The 27857-nt window shown below is 34.3% G+C and overlaps 1 protein-coding gene across 1 annotated transcript; it reads right to left on the reverse strand.

Moving 5' to 3' along the window:
* Positions 1-16054: 16054 nt before the first annotated feature.
* Positions 16055-27266, reverse strand: LOC106100519 (homeobox protein CDX-2). Its single transcript, XM_013279387.1, has 3 exons — positions 26787-27266; positions 16907-17052; positions 16055-16749 (listed from the first exon to the last, which is right to left on the reverse strand). Exons 1-3 carry the CDS (start codon positions 27139-27141, stop codon positions 16504-16506), a joined length of 747 nt encoding a protein of 248 aa, XP_013134841.1. The 5' UTR covers positions 27142-27266; the 3' UTR covers positions 16055-16503.
* Between the last annotated feature and the right edge of the window lie 591 nt (positions 27267-27857).

The raw sequence follows: 27857 nt of genomic DNA on the forward strand, positions 1-27857 counted from the left end.
TAACTTGCCAAGTCACTTGTCTCATGAAAAACCATTGTGAAATTATTGCAGCCTAAATTATAAAAAGGCAAATAAGATTTGACTGACTAAATTGAAACGAAATTTCCCTTATTATTAAAATATACGCAATCTGCTGTCCGGTAACACTTATATGTATCACACGTATGTAACATTGACATCAATATTTCTCACTTAATAAATTCTAAATAAAAAATGGTTATGATGTAAAAATTATAACCGTATCAAATGAGTCATGAAAATATTTCCCGGTCGTTACGCAAACAGAATGAAGGAGGGTTTTTATCCGTGCGCTGGAATTTATCGAGCAATCGTGAAAAGCTCTCTCCGTCTCCGGGGACAGGGCGCAAGGCCACGTCATATCCGGCGTTATCTTAGAGAAAGCGGATGCAGCCGGCGGCAACTTCAAAGCGCCGCAGCCCTTTGTCGGTGCACTGTCTTAATTGCTCTTGCAAAACTTAAGGTTTATTACCGGGTGCAATAAAGTCGGGCTATCGGCAAAAATTTTCTGCGCCTTGCTTTAAGTTACGGGATTTTTGCTAAAACAAGGTGCACATTATACTGTTATGCACTATAGAAAAAATTCACCGTTATGTATTATGAAAAAATTCTTTACAAACAGTAAACATAGCCTAAAACTGAAAATAAACACCAGTGTTATAAGTTCAACTTACGAATCTAATTAAATATATAATTACACAATTGAATTCAGTTTGTTTCAAATAGTTTATTTATAATACAACTATTATCTCTATAAGAATTATAAAATGGTAACCTTTATTTACAAAGCATTTTTTATCAGCTGAATTATTAACATTTGGGTACTTTTTGTGGACTTTTAAACGTAATGCTGTAATATAATTATTAATTAAGATTTTCAGATCCTTATTGCGGAAGAATAAAACCAAATACCTGTGCTCTTTTTTCAAAGATTATACATAATGAGTCGTTATGTACTTCGGAGCCCTAAGAACCATTTAATGCGTCCGGAGGCCGACCCGACCCCGCTTTTAACTTCTAATCTAAGCCTATTAAACATCAAGAAACCCTCTCCGATTTCCTTTGAATGCATTTCCAAGTAACCGAACGATATAATTGTAAAAAATAAAACCCGGGACGGACAACAAACACATTTTACCTAAGCATAATTTGCATTTAAATCAGACACAAAACATAACTTGTAATTTACGGTTATCGAAACTGCATCTTATTCCAATTGATTAGGGTTGTAAATCGCATACAGAGTCTGTTACTTAGGACTTTTTGTGTTTTGTTAGAGTTTTATGGTGTAGGCGGCTGGACAGTAATTGGAAGCGAGGATGCGCGGGCGCTGTAAAGCGGCAATTGACCAGAAAATAACGAGCCGTCGGCCGCGGCCGGTGCGCCTGCGCCGTCCGTGCCCTCAACGCATATGCCTTGCCTTATCTACAGCTACAGCTGCCGTGCGCCGAGAACTTTATTGTTATAAAATATTTATTTTTTAATTACGAATGAAGTGAGGCTATATATCTTTCTTTACCCCGTTTTTATTGTCAGCCTTTAATGCCTACGATCGATAATATTTACTGCACTTAGCGCTCTACGCTTGTGTACTTAAGACCAGATAACAGGTTAGGTCAGGGATAAGAAAACTTTAAAAATCATTTTTATCCCTTATTTTAGTGACTATCTTAGGTTTTGTGAACGCGACTCAATGAATTTGGAATAATTAGAAAGCTTACTTACCCATAGAAACATAAAACTTACTCGTAACTTATCGCTTAGCGGCCGTATATACATAAAATTAATATGCAAATGTATGTAGGTACAGAATAAGCTCCCAGCTACTAGATATAACCGTAAAAACAATTCCTTTTGAATTAACTTCCCAGCCAAATCTTTTTTATTAATCTATTAAGTAATTATTTGCACAATACTTCATCAAAAGTTATAAATCAGTTGTAAAAGTCGGGCTTATTGAGTGTGAACACACGTGTATCTAAATACATTCCGTAATGGTTATGGAGTCGGCCAGCGAATAGAGTCCATACAAGTCGATGATGATTCCATAAATTTATATAGTGCATAATAAAAATCCGGTGTAAGAACCATAGCAGCGTCACCAGCTTTTACAGCCCGCGACGCGCGTTACACATTGTTTCGGAGTCGTCTCACTTAGAACAATATAGAAACGCCGGCAGTAATTGCCGTGAAATTAGTGAATAGCCGGCTTTATTGGTATTTCGCTTGGATTACGTCTCGCATCGATTTGTACACAAATCAATGTGACATAAAAGTAGCTTTATGTATATTATGTCGCCCATTTCGTTTGAATTACGATAAAACCATCCATAAAATTTAACTATTAGTATAGTTAATTAGTTGTTACGTAATTACAATTACTTTTATAGCATTATTATTGTTATGACTAAGGTAAGCTTATAATAATAAAAATAAGAATTAACCAAAATATACCTAAACTATACCGCATACCATTTCTTCTTTTATACATTCTTCAATATACATTTAATTAAAGATACTATATATTTTATACTCTTTGTTTCTTGTATTTTATGTAACAGATACATAATTTTTATATTCTGTTAAACTTAACACGAGTCGCGGATACAGAGGGCAATAAATTTCTTCTATTCTTAAAGCGAGCCTAGCGAACCGGTCCTAATTAGGCGGGTGTGAATAAACGTAACACCTACAACAAATTAACATTCCCCAAGAAATCTTCACACAAATGTTCAATAGCTATAGTACAACAATTGCCAAATTTATTGCTCAGACAGTCCGACGGTAGATGGCAAGATATTGGATTTAAAAATTTCCTTTAGTACTTATAATTTAGACATCGTATTCTTTCATCTTACTAATTCAAAGCTTTGTCTCAAAATTGTATTAAATACATACATTGGTAAGAGATGTTGCATCTATACTTCTATACTAATATAATAAAGCGTAAACACACACTACTTTGTGGCGTAAGATGTCAGCAATCACATATTTTTGAATAATTCTTTCTTTAATAAAAAGCCCTACTCTAACGACACGCTTTAGGCTATATATTTTCACGCTATTAAACTTAGTGGTATATAAATTGGAGAAAAAAAACCTTCATGTTCGTAACGGACTATAAACTACAAGCTGCCAACATCAAGGAAGCAATTGTCATTTGTGCATTTGAATTTTGACATTGCATGCGGATGAAGCCGCACTGGAAAAGCTAGTGAATTATAAAAATTAGCTTCGAAGGCAATCTTGTATAAATACTAGTTATAACTTGATCTGTTAAAAGAAATACATATTAGCACTTCTAATCTAATCGCTGCGATGTTCATAAGAATGCATTTAACCCTCAATTGTTTTAATAATATCAAACATAATAAAAATATCTCGATAAAAGTAATAACAAAAAACTTCCCCGGCGCGGCACACGTCGCGGTAATAGATTTTAAACCATGACATGTTGTAAAGATATTATCATAATATACAATTAGTTTTAATCTTGAACTTGAAGTAGAAGTAGATTGTTCAACACACACATGCTAATAGGTAGGTTATTGATACGTGGTGTGTATGTAAAGGTTTGATATATAGAGGGCAATATGGAGGATCGGGCAGCAAACAATCGGGCCCGTGATAAGCAGATTCGGCGGCGCGTTTCATGTGTCGCCTTTGTCCGAGCTTAATCCGCCGCCCGCCGCCCGCCGCCCGCGGCCCGCGGCCCCGCCTACGCAACCGCAACAAGCCTTTGTTCCCTACATGTGATGTAATTACATCAGCCTTTATAGGACCGATTAGGGAAATTACTTCGAAAAAATCTTCAAAATCCAATGCGAAGTGAATTACATCTACAGTACCAAACGCTTCTTGACTAGCTTTCGCTCGCGACTCCGTCCGCGTGGAATTAAAAAAAACTGAATAGCCTATGTGTTCTTCCAGACTATTCTCTAGACTTAAGCCAAATTTTATCGAGATCCGTTCAGCCTTATAGGCTTACAAACTTAAACAAATATCCATCCATCCATCTTTACTTTCGCATTTATAATATTAGTAAGATTACGTTTTTATAGTAAGGTACTATACAGTTTACTTTGGTAATATTATCTAAAAGCGAAATAGATAATATCTTTTTGTGTTTAATTAAACAAGACAAAAAACATCATATCGAAACTTAACTTCAAGTGCTAATCTGCCTAAAATAAGGTAAATGTTTCTTTTCAATTCCAAATATTACTATATTCAACTATGTGTGTAATGAATTATTCATGTTATTGTTTTATTATACCAATTTAATTTGAAATAATGAATGAATATGGACAATAACTGTGTTAATGCTACTGTATATTATTTTACAACTTATTACCCAGCTATTGTTATATCAAACTAGTATAGAAATCTTATCACGTTAATTTAATAGTACTAACATTACTAAATTGCTATTTAGAATGTTAAGATTGTGTCGCGTAAAGACCATTTAACAACATAGGCATTAGAAGCAATAAAAACGATTGCGAATTCAGTTTTAAAATAGATCGAGTCCAGAATTAAAGAGAATCGAACTGTTTTTATGATCGCCTAATTTAACCACTAGCTTTCACCCCGAAATTTAAAAAAAAAAGTTATTTGCCTATGTGTATCCAAACTATCCTCTACGTCTATGCCAAATTTTATCGAGATCCGTTCATTCGTTTAGGCTACAAACTCTAACAAACATCCACCCATACATCCATCTAAACTTTCACATTTAACTATAGTATTAGTAAGAAGTAAAACTAGTAAGATAACTGGGCCAATTGATTGATACTTTTTGAAAGATTAAAGTTACTGGCCATTAACAATTTTGAGTACTGGCTGAATCGCCGCTTGACATCTATCGTGCACGATGTGCATCGAATGGCTGATGACAGTTGTCATTGAATGGTGGGATGATGCGCTTTTTTATTATAAAACGAATTGGTTAACCTCTGTAAATGGTTGCAATCCGATTAGCTTGTGTTGATTTATCTGAGATGCTTGTCAAATAAGGATAGTGTTTCTAATGTTACGCGATTGTTGTTTTTATATCTCTGACATACGCATCCCCACATCTGAGGTACCATCTATATGATCTGCCTTCGGAATTGAATTTTACAAATCGCTCGTCACTCCGACAAGTAAGACTTTATATTCAAACTTTTTTTACATTGTCACCTTTGGTCATTTGTGTTTTTTTTTTAATCATTATGAAATGAAAATCTTTTAACATTAATATTAAAATATATAGAATGGTAAATATTAAAAGAGCTAGAAAATATTATCATTTTAGAGTCCATTACTTGGAGAGTTAAAGCCAGTCTAGAAGTTTAATACCGCTTTGATGTTTATCGCTTTGATTAACTTTAGTAATTAAGACCAATGTGTTAAAACGTAATCAAATGCTTGTGTTAATGCAAACAACTCATTAAATTATCATTAATTGACGTTAGAAATTCTTTAATTTAAATAGAAACATAAATATTGTAGACAGCACGAAGTTTACAAAAATCTACATAACTAGAAGTAAGAGAAAAATAAACATGTTTTTACGAAACATGTAGGTGTTTTACATTTGATGAGCGTAAACGTAGGAATATGTAAAATAAAATAACGTTGAAAAATTTTATACAAAGTAATAAAGTTTTGTGAAAGTAAATTTAACGTGGTGTGCTATTAATTTTATGTGCACTTACCGCGAATTTCCATCTTCGAATCGCATATGCAAAAAATCTTATTTTAATTCATTGCAAAAACTAAAATAATAAACTGTAGGTATATATATTGGAGACTAAAATGAAAACACCCGCGGTGAAACTGATACCGAAGGCGAATTGAAACTTCGGCATCAAGCAAAAGTTCAATGACTTCATGTTTCAATAAATCAGTACCATGCACATTATATCACAAGCTATACTTATAATAAAAGACCCCGTCTCTGAGCAACCCGTAAACGGAGCCTCGCAAATTGCCTACCGTCAGGGAACCCCGCTAACTACACATTTACTGCTTTTTATGGCGCATAATGGTCGTTCTTATTAAAATTTAAGTGGCCTCCGTTCCTCAAGACTCAAGTCGCTCCCATACATGATTCTGTATTTTCAGCAAATGATGGCGTTACGTAAGTTATATTGATTGGTAGCTATGACATTAAACTCTCTACTTCTACAGTAATAGCGGTTCATATGTGTTTCAATCATAACGGATCGTGTAAATGGTAACTATTTCTATTTTCTGCACAGTTACATATATATGTGAACTTATTTCTTATAGTGCTTCTTCAATGCTGAAGGTTGGCCTCTAATTTTGCATATGAATCCCAATATGTTCACAGCGTAACAGGCCGATATCGGTCCTACGAGGTACTTAAACTGGCGTGGACGAAGAAAACGATGTCCCTCTCGCTAGTGCGTAATGATAATTTCAGGTGTATAGATTACATTACATAAAATGCATACATTATGATTCTACAATTATTATAGCAATTTAATCAATCCTAGTGCTGATGGGTCTAGAAATACCTGCCGTGCACTGGCGGAAATATCATTGGGGGCGCATTTTGACCGCCGCACTAGATGAAGAATCATGATTTTACTTGCTGCACACAGTGAATATATTACATGTAAATAGAGAGGCGAAACAAAACTTCAGCGGATTTTACGCCGGTACATTTTGTTCTTACACTCTTAAGGACCGTAACCAAGAGTTTGCCCTCTCCATTTTGCCCATAATTATTATTCACCGAAGCACGAGGACCTATGTATTCTTGTGTTACTTTGTGCTTCACCAACGAGCTGAAACTTATTTATCTATTCTAATTCAAACAGGAGCATAGAATATGAGAATTACAGAAGGATCACTTAAGTAAATAATTAGACATTGACTATGATAACTCTCCACGGGTTCACTCTACGGGGGACGTGAACGTACAATCGTAATTGTAAAGCTTAACAATAAAACGCAAACACCAGAAAATATGCTAAGCAAAATTTACTCATTTTTTCCGCCTGGTGATCATAAGATTCATAAAGACATATTATATTATATACAATTTATAAAGATTGTTGGTATATATGAGAGTGAATCCGACAGTTTGTGATTCTAGCTTAAAATTATATTGAAAAGCCTACATGTCTACCAATCGTGCAAATCGATAAATAAACGAAATACAGTTGCCTCTGTTTTCGATTGTCCACAAATAGTAAGCAATCGCGTCAACGGTTGATTCTTTTGTATTGTTAATCATTGTTTTTACAGGAATTGAAATAATATTAAGAACGAGTGTAGACAAGATCGGAGTAGACTCGTCTAGAGCTGTCGAGGTAGGCACAAAGTCAGCACGTGATCGTTTTGCGATAGAAAACAATAGCGTCGGCGGAATCAAAGCGTTTCATTTCTGAAAAGGCGTTGCCAGTCAAAATATGTACAAACGCCGACCGTAATGGGCTAAACAATACAAAAAAATGGATATCTTATTTAAAGTATTAACAATGAATGCCCCGCATTTCGTGCTGCTCTGGTCTTACAATAGTATTTTATGGGCTCATAAAAGCAGCCGCTTTTGTACAGCGGCCAGTCAATACGCGGCCGGCAGTGTGCCTACGGAAATGCCAGGGAACCGAAATACACCAAAATGAGAACTAAGAAGGTCCCAGGTAAATTAAGATATACAAATGACCCGCTCTGGTTTCACACGGTTAGGAAAGCACATTTGGTAACTATCTCTCGCAAAATTGAGACTTTTCGTAGAACTATGCCTACGGGCGTAGAACACCTGAAGGGAAAATGAAGATTTAAACTCACGCTACTAATATTGCGACAATCCCAATTTGACAAAAAACAATTTAGAAAGGAATTTGATTATGAAATAATCCCGAACAATTGCATCAGATTATTCGTATTCGAAGTGTCATATATGCATACATAACATTAACCTGAAGCATTCTAAACACTTATTAAATAAGACATTTGAATATAAAAGCAATGCAGGTATAAGAGTTAGAAGCGTACACGAATATCGAAGGCTTTTGACGTATCTTTATAGAACGTTATAAATTAGAAGAACTATAAACATAAATCTTTCTCGAAGTCAAATCGCATCACGACGTTCGAGATTTAGGTATAATAAATGAGATAAAAAAAAAACAATAAAATCTACTCTTAGCGGTGTCTCTTAAAAATCGTCCAGTCATTAAATAAAAATAAGAAATCATACGAGAGTGTCAGTGATTTTTTAACAAATTAATTTAAAAAACAAAATAACGATCGACATTCGTTACTTTGGCGTATGCGTCGCATTTTATGTCAATTACTTATTTATCTCACGACCAGACTGTGTTTTTGAGGCATCTCCATAAATTCAAATACAGGTACCTATAACTCAATTACTGATACCATAGAAGTATTTTTTACGCTTTTGTATAATTCTTTTGGGTATCCTTTTATAAATTAAGTATTTACATTATATATTTTTCGGCTTTATCCTTGCCTGTATAAAGTTACGAAACACATTTAATTGGATCATAATTTAAAATTAATAAGCATCAACCAAGTACTTTTATTTGATTGCCATGACTTGCTTCATTTGTTTTGAAATTGCAAGAGCAAATGGATGCAAATTACGTCTTAACTAAGGTTCCATTTTTTGCACTGGAGAGCACGGGGCCGGTTCAAAGTCACAATATCTAGCCCCTGCATTAGTCAATGCAGGGACACTATTTTAACACAACGATAATTAAACCTTCGGTTTAGGTCTTGATTTTCATTAATAATTCACAAATTATTATTTTTCATCTGATATTAACAGATTGTTTTGCAATTTGTATTAGCGTTTATATTACGAGTATAACAGATGCTTAGTTTTGAGAGTTTTAACTTAAAAACGTTAAAGTAATGCGTGTGCAGGCAAAACTTCAATTGCACAATTCGACTGATCAGTTAAAAAACAGCAACGAATCGGGCTTAATCCAGTTCAATTCAACATTAAAATCTAAAAAAATAAAAACTTCGTTACGTCACTCCAAATACACAATCAAACACTGGTTTCTCCGACATTGATAACTGAATTTAATTGATGTCCACAGATAGTCTCATCAAGGTCTAGTGAGTGCGACTTACTTAGGCTTAGGTGAAGGAATTCCCAAGCCCAATTACACTCTTTATAATGCTAAATTTTACGATACAATTGCAAAACAAACAAATACTAATCTCACAAGATACTCCGTATGTTATTATGATAACACTGTTTACTTGCCGAAATATGGACGCTTCGAAAGTCACGCACGACAGTTTTGAAAACATTTCACGTCTAGTCATGACTAAGACGCAACTTAATCATTCGAAGCATGACTCGAAGAATCTTACTTCTTACTGTATCCTTAACTAGCTGTTCCCGTGCGGTTTCATCCGCATGAAATTATAAAACTTTAATTTGGTTTGCATTTCTAAAATCCTCAATTGCAAATGTCAAAATTGCTATGACCATAATGACCTTGTTTCCTTAATGTTAGCAACTTGTAGTTTGTAGTCTCTTTCCCACATGAAGGTTTTTTAAATTTACCCCCTAAATTTAATAGCGTGAAAATATATAGCCTAAAGCGTTTCGTAAGTGTAGGGCTTTTTATTAAAGAAAGAATCTCTCAAAAACATGCTGGGATTTCTGATATCCTACGCCACGAAATAGTGTGTGTTTATTTTATTAGTATAGATATTTACTCTATCTCCGGAAAGAGCAACGGTTCTTGTTAAAATTTTGCACAAATGTATAACATAGTCTAGAAGAATACAAGAACCAGTTAGTTTGATTTTTGTAATATCGCGCTGACGGATTCGCAGGCAAAAGTAATAAGTTAATAAGACTGGTCAGGTGTTGTGGATCTTGAATTATGACTTGAGGGCGGGAAACTCCATAAATAAGGTAAAAAAAAATGAGAAAAAGTGAACAACAGATCATCGCGTCTTAAGTCAAGTTACTATAAGTCTATGCTAATTCTTAAAAGTTATTTTTGGTCCAAAATCACTATTTAGCATGTAATAAATTATGTCATATATCATTCGTATTGCAAACACAGGAAAAAGCAGCTTTAACTAAAACCTTTATCAAAGATAGGCACATCTATCTCGTCTAATACTTTTTAATTCGGTATTATACATAAAATGATATGTGACATTTTATCAACAATCAAAGTGCCTATTTGGAATGTAGTTTTTATTATGCAAATACTTGATATTATACAGATAACTTGATGAAGTTAATATTTCTTTGCATAAGCTATGTTTCGAATTTCAGCTTTAATAACTGCGTCGGACTTGAAGCGATCAAACCTTTTGTTAAACATAACTTGTGGTCGCCAATTTCAATTCAAAACGCATTTTTTTTTTCCAAAATATGTAATATGAACTAGTTTTTTACCTTGACTTTAACGGTGTCAATTTCCACGTTCATCCGCTCCCTCAATTTATGGACATATACCCGTACTCAACGCTTGTTACTTAATATCTGAAAGAATGTAAACTAATACCATCTTGTTCTATAACTTCTTTATTAATACTTTAACACAAAATATACAATTTATTACAAGAGGTCACATTTACGTTGTTACTTCCTTCGTATCACATCTAGCACTCTTTTGTTTTACTCTGAAAATCATACTTTTCTTTTTTATTATATTCTTAGTTTGTCTGTTGGTGGCCAGTGTTAACAATTATAATACAAATGGTGACCAAGACTGACCAATATCTAGTATGTGTACTTGTGTAAACTTCCAGGTAATGTCTTAGTTGTGTTTATCAAAGTCGAACGGGCCGTAATCATGAGCTGTATTAACTATCAACATATCAAGTCTGTAGCCGAGATACGAGAAACTGACGGAGGGAAAGCGGGATTAAAAATTAATTTAGGTGCTTTCATGTGTGCCGATAATCCGACGTTATCTAGATATCAATTCAAAAGGATTAAAGCAGCCTAGTTCAATACAGAATGGACGCGATAACAAACAATTATCAGGCGTTTATACTTATCTATGTACTAACGGATGTTGTACCAAGAATTTAAAAAAAAAACTTCAATGATTCACTGTAATTGGTTACTTATTATTTGTTTTACACATTCATTCAATATTTTCAAAAAGAACACAATAGACATTTTATCGACATCTTCAAAGTTACAGTGATTATTTCTTATTTGTATAGATGTTGAATGAACTTAAACTACCCATGTAACAGTCAAAATTATGTGTACTACTCGTATATGTATAAAATACATTTGTTTAAAAGTTCATTTATATGTGTCCTAATTATTCTAAAGGCCAATAAATCGCGTCGATGTGTCATTAAAATGAAGGTTAGTTACTTTTACTATCTCAATTTATCAATCCAATAATCTATGATGACCTCATTATTTTAACAATCTATGAGAAAATCAAAGCTATTAATTTGCTCTTGGCCGAGACTGCGTCCGCGTAGAATTAAAAAAAAAACAAATAAAGTAACTGTTCTTCCAAACTGTCCTCTACATCTATGCAAAATGTCATCTAGATCCATTCAGCCGCTTAGGCTACAAACTCTAATAAACATCCATTCATCAATCTAAACTTTGCATTTATCATATTAGTAGGATAGCTTAATATTGTTGATGTTTGCATATTTTTGATATTATTAAAAGAAAATCAAAAAATGAGAAGTAAATCTATCCATCTTGGGCTAGCATGGTTTGTCCAAGACAACAATGGGCTCAAGACTGTATGAGATCACGTGAAAAATGATGATTGTATGTTAGGAATAGGAAACACCAATCGCTCCATTTTAATGACTATGCGTTGAATTCCGATAAAGAATTGTCTAAGGATATAATCAGACAAACGCAAACAGTACATTCGCTGCAGTCATCTCATAACATCTGACTAATGATTGCGCTGATGATTTAATTATAAAGGTAACCGTGTTGATTGTGTCCTCCAGTTAGGCGTGACGTGTTAACGACCTGTGAGACTTCTGTCAAACAGCAAACAGAGCGAGGATAGAGTAAACAGTCAACACTGTTTGTTTGGCCGCGGTCCTCTCTGTGGCTGAGGACGACGCGGTGGTCGCGCCGTGTGACGGCCTCTTGTTAACTTTCCAACTTGATAAAGTTATCCTGAGTTTCCACTGCAAAACACCCGTACAAAAGGTTATTGTTATCTCAGTTTTCAAAGAAGAAAGAACGGGACGACAATGTTTTTGTAAGTGTTTCGTCGAGGACAACAACGGATAAAACTGTGAATCATATTTTGTGTAACTTACTTTTAATATACCTAATAGTGAAAATAGTAACGTGAATATGAAATCTATAACATTAACTAATGTTATGAATTCGTGATGAAAATTTTCGTATTTGTGTACTTATTGTATCTTTTTTTGATAAGAGTCGTATCATATTGTTTATAAGCTTGTCTCTAATTCTAATGATTCACGGAGAATATCGACTAAGCATTAAATTTAAATGTGAACTATTTTGTTTACGCACTTGAATATTTACTATTTAGGTAGTAAGGACGTATAGTGTGCTGATAGGTAATGTTATGACATGAAAGAACATAATATAGTAATACAGAAATAGTGGCGAAGTGCGAATTGTGTCTGAACGTGGTGTTCTCTTGCTTGCTGTTAAGTTGCATTTAACTAAAATGTTTAAATCAACTTTAACTCTGATCCCTAATTATCCCACAATTGATGGAAACGAATAAATAATTTAGAAAAGCAGTTAAATTGTTTGTGTTGAATCATACAAGTATGTATAAACTCGTTATGCTATTGCAATCTACTTCTAGTCAATACCAACAAGCCAGACGAATTCTTGATTGCGACCCAAACGGCCCAAACTAATTAAAACGAGTGGCCATCACAAACTGGTCCGCTAGACGAGAGTTATTAAAATACTTTTATAATTGCAGATATTTTAATCAAATGTTATTTTTGCAACCGACTTGTAGGTCAATGCATTAGATGCAGTAAACTATATTTAAGTTGTAAGCATCGAAATACTTTATGTCCTAATTGGATCTATTCTATTTCTTGTTTATAGCTCTCCCTCAGCGGATTGGGCCAGTGTTAAGTTATCCTAATTGGATCAGATTGACATAGAAATTGCAGTTATTAACTTTTTTATTTATAGCATTATGACATACATTCCTTTGGATTACAATTTCCTAAACACAAACTTTCCCTAAAAAACAAAAACACTGCAAGTAAACGAATAAAGTACAATCAACTTAAATACTTCTTTCCATTTCTAATTAACAAACAATTCATTTAATCGTATCTGATATAAATTAATTTTATTCAGGTTTAATTATTTATTAGTTTATACGTTGTAATGAATTGTAATCAATGTATAGGTGAGAGCTGAGGATCGATAATAAGCGGGGTGGGCGTCAGAGGGCGGTGGGGGCGTCGGGGTGCGGCGGCGCGTTTGATCTGACCGCGGAATGCCTATGAACATCGGTTTACACAGCACTTAGCGGCATTCCTCCTCGCGCCGCCATCATCATCTAATAAAGACATTCAATATTCATAACTGTATTAAGGATATTAATTCTTTACACTAACTTCCGTATAAAAATTACGCTCATTTATATTGTGTAATAAACCCTGCGTAAACATAGAAAAATACTCGTTTCATAGTTTATGTTTCTTTCATTTCTATTTGGGTTGGCTGGAGTAATCCATGCCCTATTCTCACGCAAAATACGCGCTAGCCGTGGAGTTGCGGAAACCGTAGCCCTTACTACTACTACTACTACATTTCAAAAAAAATTATGTATGCGAAATACGGAATTGAATTTCATTTTTTCGTCTTATTTAAATGCCAATTTGAATTAAGTAAAACGCGGATACTCATTACAAACACAAGTAATTCTTCAACACAACCTTTTGTTATATAACCACAAGGATAACATTTGATCTCACTTAAGTTGTGCCTGGACTTTAATAAGATTTCTAGATTTGCATTACACCAAAAAGAAAACTAAACACTGCGAAAGGAACCACTCGATGACAGAGACAATTTCTAAGTTTTTCTATTCTGTTTTTACTTTATTCTGTTACTAGCTTTCGCCCGCGACTTCTTCCGCGTGGAATTAAAAATAACAAAAGTAATTGGCCTATGTGTTCTTCCAAACTATCATATGCATCTATGCTAAATTTCATCGAGATCTGTTCAGCAGTATAGGCTACAAACTCCACCAAACAACTATCCAAACTTGTGCATTTATAATTTTAGTAAGATTATTCTAAAAGCATAATAGTTACTTTTTACCAATCGCAACTCTAAAATATATATGTATAGCTAATTTAGTGGCCATTTGTCTGTTGACCATGGTTTTGTGTGGATTTTTTCCTTCATTTTAGTCCATTATTTAACCTTGTGTATAATTTAATATTTTATCGTTTCTTTTGATCAATGTCGAAATGTAAATCGTAAAGAAAAAAACAAATGTTTTTTTGGCAACAATTTAAGCAGGTACAATTAATATTAGTTTATTTCAATTTCATGTACATTTTCATTGCAACGGAAATGGAACGTTGTTGCTTGTATGTTTTCAGACGAAATAATTGACTACAAAACAATAATTTAAACTAAAATGTGAAACTTTATATTGTTTAAAATGAGTTGTACTTTATAGAATAAAATTTAATTAAGTCTTATTATATTGATTCCAAGACATGATAGATATAGTCTAAAAACTATCTGATTTTCCTAATTTTTTGTATTTTCTTTTATAAGAGAAGCAACAAAATGATCGGAGGGAACATCCCCAACATTAGGGATATTGCAAATGTATTGCTGGAGTTTGAAAAACAGATAAGCTCGCTTCCTAATAAAACAAAAATACTTATTTGGAAGTTACCATATCTATACTAATATTATAAAGAGGAAATATTTGTATTTTTGTATGTATTGGAACAAATCAAAAACTTGGTCGATTTTGAAAATTCTTTCACTATTAGAATGGTAATTTATCTGTGAGTTACATAGGCTACATTTTTTAGTTTCACGCGAACGAAATCGCGAGCATCAGCAAGTATTTTATAAAAGGATAAAAGTAAATAATACGACGATTGGAAATGGATTAACATGTTTATTAGTTTATCAAATGTGTTTCGTGATAGTGCCACGTACATACTAACATATCGGTGTTCACAAACGTTTCTCAAACATCAACACAACGTCTAAATACAACAAGCCCAAATTTCGTGATACAAAATATCTTAATATTACAAAGAATCACTGGTGTAGCAAATACAACGCAAGGAGAAACTCACTTTTAGCACCATCTTACACGTTAAAGGCATTAAAACAAAACATTGTGATAAACATTCCCTAATATTCCTTTTATACGAATAAATAAAATGCAACACTGTCACATGTGTCAAAATATAATAATCAACTAAATACACGGACTCCCCTGTACAATTCTATGACCAAAATCCTTTAAATATTAGGTTAATATGGCGTGAAAGATTTTTATAGTGTTATTCCTTTAAAACTGAGATACGAATTATACCAAAAAATTAATCTAATATATACAGAACAGTTTATCAACTACAAATAATCTCATTCAACATGAAAATAATCATTAATAATTTCTCAAATCGATGACGCGGTAAATCACTAAAAATAATTTCACTGGGGATTGGGACAAAATTATAATGAGATTCGTATTTAATTCTTAACATAGTACATGTAAAATACGCTCTACAGATAATTAAATTAATATTTTATCATTATAACTTTGATTTTCCAATATTCATAATAAATTAACATTAAAAAGTTGTAAGACACATTTTATTAAAGAATGAAATGACTACAACTCTTTCATTCCTAAATTTTATTAATCTCATAAAATGCAGCCACCGATTTGAGAAACTTTAATTAGGCACTTAAAATAAAATCAATTTAATTAATACTTAATGTATTATAATAATATAAAAATATAATTATCTATATTTACATTTAAAATCAATTATTAAATTATTGTTTCACATACGGCGCGAAACCAAAAACATTAATGAACGCGTTAATTGTTGACTACCTATGTCCGTTCAGGGTCAAAAATAATATTAAGTTTATACAGTTCATAGCCCTAGTTCGCGGACTTTATCCATTAAGAGCGTTATACATGTTCACAATTATTAATAAAATAAAAGAATGTCATTATTAAATAAAGCCTGAGTACTAGAGGCGTACATGGCGATTGCCATACGATGACAGTATCAGGGTAGCCACCATACTTTACCTATATGAATACAAGTCACCTTGTACGTTAGTGTACATACATATTCTCACGAGAATATTGCACTAATTTATCACATATATTACAAAGATCAAGTCTATTTAATGCAGTAGTCATAATGTTTACACACACTAGTGGTTTTAAGTTAAAACTGTCACTTCACTCACTGTCCATAGGCATCAGTGTGAATACTAAAGTTCTGTTGCTGCGGTCACAGCAGGGGGACCGGCGGCACTCCGGGGACAAGCGGCTCTGGTACCCCTTGTAAGACACCTTGGTGATAGTGATGGTGATGCATCATACCGTTCATCATCTGCTGGTGATGAAGCATGGTCGCGTGGTGCAGCTGCGCGTGCTGCAACGACGCGTGATCGCCTTTTTCTTTCATCACGACTTCTTCGCGTTTCTTCACCTGTTTGCGCTCCTTGGCGCGACGATTTTGAAACCATATTTTTACCTGTAAGAATTTGATTAATTAGTATGTTTTGTAATAAGTGGAAAATGTTGAAAATGTATCTGTGATCTTTAAATTAATTAAAGTCAAATTATATAACATGGATAGTTATTGTTTACCCTAAATGCATCTCTTGATAGTTGCTTAGACATCAGTTTACCTGTCTCTCTGAGAGTCCAAGACTAGCCGCGAGCTCTGCCTTGCGTCGGATTGTGATATACCGACTGTAGTGGAACTCCTTCTCCAACTCCAGTCGCTGGTGATCCGTGTACACGACACGGTATTTATCTTTTGTTCGTGTTTTACCTACAACAAAGAAATTTAACATAAGTTTAGCGCTTTACTGACTTCCTAGATAGTAAGAGTATTAAAGTAGTGGATTTATATTCTCCTACGTAGAAGCTAGAAGTAGACTAATGTTAATAGATTTTTCCTAAACCCTCATAGTAATAAAAAATGTCAAAGTGATTTTTCTTTATTTTTCTGCTAGTTAAAACAGCAAATTATTAAACTAATAATCTGTACTGAAAGACGAAATGTTATGCTTTTAAAGTAACATGAAATAGATGTGAATTTTTCCGTTTGCGCATCATATTAATACCTACGCTGTAAACAAATACACAGACATTCTCTAGCATAAATTCAAACATGTAGATAAATGTGAGGGCGTTCCTTCAATTAAATATTTATTCAAGATTATGAACTAACTAATATTTAACGAACTGCATTTAAGTGAAACAAAACGTCTGTGTAATTTACAGGTCAGAGTACCGAGACAGTAATTTAAACGTCAAAAGAACCAGAGAGGACCTAATTGATGAAGTATTCTATAACATTTTTTCATTGGACTGAGATTTTTATCTTCCCATGGTAATGGACTAAAATGCTGATTGAGATTTAACATTTTATTGATTAAATAAAATATGCTATTTTAAAATGAGTTTAGAATCGCTGTTCTTTATTTTTTTTTTAGCTGTACATTTAAAAAGAAAATCAGAATCTAATAACACTCTAACTTGCCAATAACTTTTAACAAGGATATAGGGGTTTGAAGAGTTCTTTAGTTGGTTGCTAGGATACGGTCTGTAGGAGTGAGTCCCTCGAGTTCGATAAGGTAAATCCAGCCGCGGCACTACAGAAGCGCCGCGCCACACCACGGCTTACTGTCGGGATTAGACCGGGACCACACCGCGCGTTGCCTACCTTATTATACATGTACAACTATATCATAACTTATACATACATAAGTAAAAAATCCATAATAAATTTATCATAAATAATTGTAAATTAATTAAAGAACGAAGAAGGTTTTTAATGTTTATTTTTTTGTAGAAATAAAAGCAAGGTACATTTTTTCTTATTTAAAACCAGACTGGTTATTTAATTTATTCGTAATTTATGCATCAGTCAACCCTCAGTTTACGACCCACGATTCAACACGCATCAACTCACAAACAAAGGAAAATACATGGGATTTTTTTTCACATTCCGTGATTGTGTCGAAAAATGTTAATTTTTATTTACAATTTTTATCTGCGACGTAGATTTCTCAACGAGTAAAATTACCGAGATACGTAGATCTGTGTACATAACACTAAGACACAGCTGAGACGTCTTGTGTACTCGGAGTTGGTAAATATTCCTTATCTCGGTATTAAGAACTTCATAAATTATGTTTGTCACATGGAAGAGAATCGGCTCGGAATTAGAGGCGTTACGTAAACTATGTCGCTACGAGTGCGTCGTACTCCAGCAAATAGAAGCCCGTTTCATTTATTGCGTGTAATTTATTCCTTGACAGATTATCCTGCTCGTCTCAACCGCAAACAGTAAAATTGCTTAAACGTTTAGCTTTATCATTATCACTATTGTAATTGTTTAGTCCTGTTTTTATCAGAATTTGTGAGTAATCATACCGCATACTAATATTACAACATCGAAAATTTAGATGGATTGATGGATATTTGTTAGAAGGTATCTCCAGAATACGTCAAGGAATTTTAATGATTTTTTTTAACTGTTTAATAAAAGCGTGAAACATTTTTGATTTGCTATGTTCAACAAAGCTCAATATTTGTGATTCAGTCTAGTGCTACTGCCTACGATGTGTTAATTCCAATATTTTTTTATCCGAATATCTGAACAAGAATGTTGATAACTTGAAATTATTAATATAAAGTTGCAAATAACTTGGTATCTATAAAATTATACAATGGCTATCTGTCTAATACAAAAGGGTTGAAAATCAACACACTGGCATGTTTGTATAGCGTCTACGGCCATTGTACAAGGTACCGACATACCCGTATATCTATTACTAGATAAACTCTTTGGGAGAGCTTGAATGACACAAAATTATAACTTAAATAAATTTCCTGTTAGCGAAGCAAACAAAAAGCGAACTAGAAAAGCAAACAGAATATGCTCTATCTATAGGCGATGCGGTGTTTGATAGCGGGTGTTAATTTTTGTAGCAAACGTGGCTGGGGATGGACCCGGCGAAGGCGGGCGCCTCGCACTTGCCTCTCACATCCCACGTGTACCAAGGATTTTCTGACATCTTAATAAGCATTTTTGATTAATTTGCATCTTATAGTTTTACCAGAATTGATTAGGGAGCTATGGAAATAATTCTTTAAATTGTAAATAAATAAATTTGCCGACAGTTAAGAGTTCACGTATACTTATAGACTTTTTATCGGCCGATAGTTTGATCGGGTCGGATTGTCATGCCAAAACCATATAAAACAAAATCGGTTTTATGTGCGCGCCTCCATGCAAGCTCATACTGATCAAGCGCCCGACTAAGATATCGGCCGATAAAAACTGTATGGGTGGGGGGGGGATAAGTAAACATTATTCGTCAAATACATGTGTCGTATGTAGGTACATAAATGATGTAAATTATAAAACAAACAATGTAATTGATTGATCCGTCATACTTGTCTATTACTTTAATGATTGCCATCATTTGTTACTAAAAGTCGACAATGTAAGAAAAATAAAAACAAACGTCACAAAATACGTTACTTCCATAAGGTGTAAAAACATAATCGATCAAAATTTGCGTCACTACTTATGTAGTAAACTTCAATGGACCGAATGGCAAGAAAGTTTTTATCGTGGCAAGTTATATAGAAAAAAAATGTTGACATTTGACAAACAGCGCGGGCGGGCGAGCCGGGATGAGGCGAGCAACACTTTTTTAGTCTGTGGTTATCGTCGACAAATACACTGGCTGATAACAAGGATATGAGGGGTGCTTTTGCGACCGCCATTAAAGTTTAACCCTTTTTATTTTGCAAAGGTTTAACTAAACACTAGTAGAAAAAGATTCCATTTCGATAGTAATTATACAGATTAAATATATAAAATATGATCATATATTCTTCAACAATTTAAAAAAAACAATATAGGTCGCTCTAAAAAAAGAAAGAAAGATTCACATAGGAAGCATGCAATAACGCAGACCTTATCTAATTTAACGATCGTTTTTTAATATAGTTCTGAACTGCATTACATTTCACGGTCTCTTGTTTATGCAGAGCGCATGTTGATTGGTATTTAATGAACAGTCCGCAGTGAGTTATCTGTCGCGGTATCAGGCATCGATTACACGTGTACATCACGTATCAGTACATCGCGGATAGCTTGTCCAACACCGTGTTAAACGCGATTTGTGAAAGGAAAACAATTAATCGACGGTTATCGGTTACGCTCGACTCTTTGTCGGCGCGCCGAACACCGAAATCCCGCTTTCAGTAATACGCGATTATCGCGTTCGGCCAGCGATAGCGGCACCTTTGTAATTGTTGATACAACGCCTCGTATCGCCGAGTTACCTTCTTGTAAGCTAGTAATGTGTTTTTGATGGACGAGGGCGCGGCTGCTATCTGGCCGGGACGATAACGCTACGACAATCACGATCCATCGTGATCTATGAGATACAAATCGATCCTGAAGATTTCAGATCCACTCGAGTACCTCTTGAATAAAGATTCTCAGATCGAGTAGGTACTTAAACGGTAGCACTCCCGTGGGAGGGCCTCGTCGGAGAGTTTGAAGAGGACGGACTGTAAAGCGAAAGGGAACTTTATATACTGGTTTACTTCTATTTAGGGAACCGAGACGACCCGGTGCCCGCCTCGGCGACATAAATATCCACAAATCGCAACATTACATCACAGAATTTGTGTTTGAAAACAAATCATTGTGTACTATCAACATAATTTATTGCCTGAACATATTAGCTACTCACAAACAAGTTTCGAGATAAACAAGTTCAAATAAAGGAACAATAAACGCACTAATAAATAAACAAAACTGTGCATGTGCGAAACAATACGATACATTCTGTAAACTTGTCACTAATTTTGTTGCAGCTATTAATACAGGATAAGGAGTTCTCCTAAAATTCTTTACCCGATTATGGTTGTATGCTATTCGTACATTATTATTACATTATTGTATAATTACAAATAAAAAAAAATTACAAATCACGAGTAAAAAAGCATTACAACTGGTGAGAATTGAACACCACTACCACACAACAGGAGAATAGTGAAATAGAAAGCTTGTCATGTGCAGAATAGAGAATATTGATGAACCTATTAAAAAAAGGAAAAACTAAATAAATGAATGGTACACAAACACCAGAGACAAGCACACTTCATCGCTCCAATACCACCATGTTTAAGAACAAACACCCAATCAACATCATCATTAGCGGCCGGGTCCAATGCGCACAACACAAACAGTTAACTATTAGACCCAATTTACAGCTCAAGTGTTGACAGCAATTGACAGGCCGACAGACGCCGCAGTCAAACATCGATTAGTTACGATCGCAAACAATAACAAAACAATGATCGCCGCCTACTGTATACTTTTACGTTTTTTGCCAGACAGACTCCCCGGGGCGTGACCACAACAAGACGGAACTTTCGACACTCATCGGCCATTTTTCTTAAATCCCCATTCACCGCATCATGTCGGGCGGTCGTAACAATAGATGAGATACGTTTAGCGGCCCATTTCATTCAACGAAATGTCAAAACTCGACCCGTCAACTATTCGTGAACGAATCAGAACAAACGGAGAAATATTTCTACGAACATTCCCTTCTTTATGTAAACTGGCGTTGACAAACAGACAGAAAGGTTAGAATACACAGAGCCGGTTAGGTAGGTACGTTGTGGATACGGCTCTGTGCAAATATAGGAGTAAACAGTGCGCTAGATACTCCTATTGATACAACATAATGCTTTGTGTTTAAATGTCGCATTTATAAATGTTTCATGTTATACGAATTTAATCGACAGTTATATTATTTAATGATACCGCATTATACTTTAAAACATACACAAAAGTTCAGTTGTAGACTGTTAATTGTAGAAATTAATATTGAAATGCAACACAGAAATGCTACTTGAATTTATTTTTCAATAGGTTAAAATAAATAATAAACAAAACCGTATTCATATTTGCGCCAATTTTCCAAAACATCCGACAAGAATAACATTAAAAGTTCAACTATAAACAAAGTTACAAGTGGAACGGAGCAGCAATGCACTAAATAAAGACAATGGCTTGTACAATTACATTTGGAGTCGCGACCGCGCTAACTTGGCGAAGATTTGTTCGCGAAGTTCCCCAGGGAGCAGTTGTCGGTTATTGTCGCCGGGACATCCCCCTTACCCGATTAATTGCCAACACCGCGGGCTCGTTCCCAGGGTACGCGTTAACAGAAATGTTCTTGAACAACGTAACTCGAATGTAAGTAATGATAATTGCATCGACATGCAATAGCATATGGAAATTTAAACTTTTAGGAACAAGAATGTTAAAATGAACTATGTCACTCGATAAATTATTTCTTAAAATGTATTTGATGAACAAAAAAGTGACAACAATTTTAATTATTCACAATGCAGGGGTAAATTAAATTGCTCAGAAAATACTATACTTTGTGATAAGTATTAGCTTACACTAAACTTTAAAAAAAGTAATCCTAACTTATACGTAACATCCTATAATGTACGCTAATTAAATATTTCTACAAATAAACATAATCTTGCAAAGGAACGTACAAATAATATGTTACTCAATAGAATTCAAGGAAAGGTAATCAATTGCGAAGTCATAGGTAACCTTAGAAAATGGACAGTGACAGAGAAAGTCAACGATCACAGGTGCTAAAACATTTTCCTATTCTGTTACCTAATAAGACGAGATTCGCGGTACATGCGAAGCTTTCGAGCTTTGTACTGACTATGGAGTTCAGGCGGGAGTTGAATAAAACAAATTTCCATTACTCACATAAAAACACTATGATTATTATCTGAAGGCTTCGATATGTAGATAAAATTTGCATGTATCAAATTATATGTTACACGCCTACGTAAACGTAATTATAATTTTACGTACCGCAACTTGATGGCTGTTATTTGAAGAGCGGTCAGTTGGCGCGTTCCCGTTTAATCCAAGTTTAGGGCTATTGTTACACGATATTCAATATTTATTAATTGTTCACGCTTTGAGTACTTTTACAAGATGACTAGAAAGTGTACATTGTATGATAACGTAATTGTCGCGTGCCTATCGCTTTTACAATACTGTGATTGACAATAATAAATTAATTAAAATACATTTTTGTTTTACCTCTAGCTGTCCCGATAAAGGTCTTGCTGTAAAAGTATTACGAGTATTGTTAAATTTTCATTGTTATTTTTCTATGTGCTGTTTTTATTAATACTCGTGTGGTTAAATTTCTTAGCCGCGATTTACATGATATCAAAATTATAAAGATTACCTTTACAGGGGTTTATGAAGGCATAAAAAACAAGCTATTCATTGATTTTTTTAAGATATATATTACTCGCTTCGGCATCTTTTGAGATACATCTCAAATGGTAACAATTCGTCACAAAGGCGACTAATGTAGTATGAATTGACCTTTTTGATGTAGTCGCAATAGTCTTTACTAATACTACGGAAACTCCTATAAAACTATAGCTAGGATGAACCTTATATAAAATATATAGTTAAGAAAAAGTAGCCGTCTGTTATAGCTAAATCTATTACGATTGTCATTGTTACACACTTCTAATGTATTACACATAAAAAATTTTATTGTTAAAGAATATAACCTCATGCGGCTATTTCGGAAGTGGCAAAATAATTCAGTTATTGTAGTTTATTGGGGTATTAAAGTAAAAGCTTTTGGCTAATGAGCTTTACGAACACTATTAAACGACTATAAAAATATTGTTTAGTATATTTTTCTACATTTTTTAAGATTTCATCCTAAGAATTTACTTTCATATTATTTAAGACAGAGAAAACATAAAGGCGGTTTAAGCATACCGCTATTAATTTTAGCTAAGTTTAACTAAGAAGTACTCTAAAACTTCTGAAGAGCTTTCATAATTTGAAAAGCTAGAAGACCGTACCATTTATTTATCCATAAAATTGTTAACATTTTCTATATGCCTAATTTGAATTATATCATAATTTTTATACCTTTTAATTTATATTTTAATAATTAACGTAAATATGTTGATGAAGATTTATCTAAATCAATATTTTGACCATAAAAATAATCACTGAAGTACCCAATAGGAAATAATATATCTTTATTATATTAACACAATGTACGATATTTGTGATAACTATATATTACCTAGTTTGTTTTACAACTAAATATTTAATCCTTTGTACTTAGGAAGTGATAAAAACTGATATGTACTATGGTACTAGTTTTATTATAATAGTACACAATGTTTGTATTCTAGGTACATTTGAAATAAGAATAATAAAATTGCGGTTTACTTACACGATGTAATAGAAGGCATAAAGTAGCAACTCTTGTTTCAATTATTTTACACCATTATGCGTATTTAAGAGTATGTAAGAGGTTAGTACAAAAACGAGATTTTTAAAATTACTTTTCTTCTTTAGTTCAAGTTAAAAGCTTTATTTTACCTTGGACTTTAAATGGGAAATGTTATATACAAATTATACAATCAAAATAAATCCCTAAATTCGATTCTATTCTATTTCTACTTTATGGCTCTCCCTCAGCGGATTGGGCCAATGTCAACTGTTTGTGGTTTTATTCTAATTTGGGAGAATCCCTAAATTCTGAAAACAGTACAGACAAGAAGACATGCTTGTTTTTAAAATCTTAAACGCCAAGTCAAAGCCCAATTAAATAATAGTTTCTATAAAAAAATACACATTGCAAATAAATAATATCCTCGTTATATTTGATTTATTATTTTAACCTTAAAACTTTTAAATGTCCGTGCATTTAAGTATGTGAATATGCATTCAGTATTTAGATGCAATTATTTTTGTTTTTCAAAGAACTAAAATATAAAAGCAACAAATGCCAACAACTAAAAACGAACGATTATTTCCAACTGCATCACAAATTATATCGATTAGTTACGCATCAAATCACGACTCGATTCGACCTTCCTTAAACTTGATTGTGCAGATTTTTTACAGAAAAAAAAACATTTTAATTCTGGCCATTTAAAAATCAACAAAAGAAACAATAGAATATTGAAGACCAGAAGTATATGCCATAATAGTGCCATATATTTTATTCCGTGGTTTTATAATCTATGACCACGATTTGTTTTAGATTTTAAATAATTGGACAGAGTACAGGCTTGATTGCTGATAAGTAAATCATTACCTAAAGCTGCACATGACGGTTAATAGTTCTAAATACTTGAATTATTAAATTTTCAGTGATATAGTCTATTGGCGGAAATAAATGGATCTTGAAGACGTAAATTTTTAAGGAATATGGAGTTTAATGCTGGCCTTATTTAAAACACTGTTAAAAAAAATAAAAAAAAAATGTAGACGAATTGAGTACCTCCTTCTTTTGAAAAGTCGGTCAAAAATGTATTATATCGTTAAGTAAATAAGTAGTAAATGTCTAACAACATAGCAATAAGCGTGAATAAGATTTTTTTGTCTTTACGTTCATAGCGTCCCTCATATTGACCTCGTTATTTTTATATCGAACCCTCTCATTTCTTTGAAAAAAAGAGAAAGATATATTCTATTACAACGGTAGAAAAAATTTCACGGTAAATAACATGATCCATAAATGCGATTATGGTTCAAAAGCATACCCTCTCTTGTTACAATGGAAAATAATAACAAATACAGACAAATTGGGATTAAAACGAGTTCTAACCTAGTTAGATTTTTGCCTAATAACCGACATATTTTTTTACACTAGATGGAAAGTTTAGTCTAAGTTTAAGTTAAGTGAACACAAATACAATGCTAAAAACTTAATAAAGCAACACTAAAAAATTCAAGCCATTCTTTTATAGGTACTATATACATATGAATATAACCACATACCTAACATAACTCACCATCCGACGGACTTTTTATTAAAGCAGGAAACTTTCAATTGCGTTGTTAATAATCAACAAAATTTGTTTTTGTAACACGATGGAAAAGGCATTTTTATACTCATATATAGCAACTTTTAATTACTTCAGAAGTTAAAGAAAAGACAAACCACAAAAATAAGATTTTGTATCTTTTTTTATGCTGAAGGAAAATTTATAATTCGTTTCCTAACAGATGATAATTAGTGACATTCATCTAATGTACGGTAAAGACAAAAATCTTTAGTAGAATTTCTGCTACCCGGCAAGGATTATGCAGTTTAACCTATACTAAGTTATACGAGTTTACGAGTATATATATATACATTGTACTCTTAATATAGATGCTTGATATTTTACAATTGAATCGACATTGATATTAAAAGCAATGTAGGTAAAAATGATCAATCACCAAGTTAGACAAGTTGTATTACGTTCTATGACAGGGATTTATTCTGATGACTTCTTTGATAAAATGGATGGGAATGTAAGTCATGATATCAACATTGGAGATTTTCTAGAATTATTAAAGAGACAATGATGCGACATGTCGATAAAGCACCGTCATAAATAATTAATTAGTAATCAAATATTTGTAGGTACTTGTAAAATAAAAACCTGGATTAGGTTGCGTCTGGTAGTTGGGTTTCTTCATCCACTCGTAGGGGGAGCGCGGCGGGCCGGGCGGGTGCGGCGGGTGCGCGGGCTGCGAGGAGCGCGCGCCCGGCGAGCTCTCCCCGGGGCTGGCCAGGTCCCCTCTCGCCGGCGAGGGCATCTCCCCGACCTCCCGCTCGCCTGGCTCACGCTTCGGGAAGTGGTGCGGCTCCGCAGGCCATTCCCCAGCGGGCGCGGCGTTCCACGCCGACCACTGCTGCTCCTCATAGTTCTGATGCTGCCAGCCGTACCAGCCGCCCGCGCCGTACTGGCCGCCCTTGCCTTGGTACATGGCGAGCGGGTTAACGTAATTCACCATGCTGCGATCACCGTCCGAGCATCGCACACACACTCGCCGTCACAACACTGCCGTGCCGCTTGCCGCTGTCGGTCGCTTGTCTGTCGTCGGTCGGACTACGTTGGGCTACAATCGAGGCTGCGCCGCGCGGGAGGGAGCGATAGCGACTGAGGCCGGCGCCGGCTGAAGGCTCGGGACCGCGCCGACGGCGGGGCGGCGCCCGCGAGCTGCCGCTGTCCAATGGCGCAAAGCCAGCCGGCTCCGCCCCGCTGCCGCCGCGCCCCATGCTATCGCCTAATTTGCCTAATTACGATGAAAATAATGGACACCGCCGCGATGAACTTTGCTCGAACCCGCCTGAAAATATTGTAAACGAGATGATAACACTGCGTTTAGAATAATTTATTTAGGATATTTGATGTCGCCTAGGAAAGTTTTTCATCCTTAAATTACCTTTCAAATATTTATATGAGAGTCAGAAGAGGCATTTATTGTTTATAAACACATTTTTAACTATTTATCTTTTTATATGAACATTTCATTTACAAATTTCTCAAAAACCATGATATTGAGTAAAAGAAATCTTAGATTATAAACCACTAGCTGTCGTCCCAATTCTGTCAACGCGGAATTTAAAAAAGCTTAATTGAAAGCTTCTGTGTTCTTTCAGACTATATTATACCTACCTATATCTAGGCATGGCAAATTTCATCGATATTAGCTCAGCCGTTTAGGAG

Source organism: Papilio polytes, unplaced genomic scaffold (genome assembly GCF_000836215.1).
Source record: "Papilio polytes unplaced genomic scaffold, Ppol_1.0 DF824047.1, whole genome shotgun sequence".
In the NCBI taxonomy this organism is placed as follows: domain Eukaryota; kingdom Metazoa; phylum Arthropoda; class Insecta; order Lepidoptera; family Papilionidae; genus Papilio; species Papilio polytes.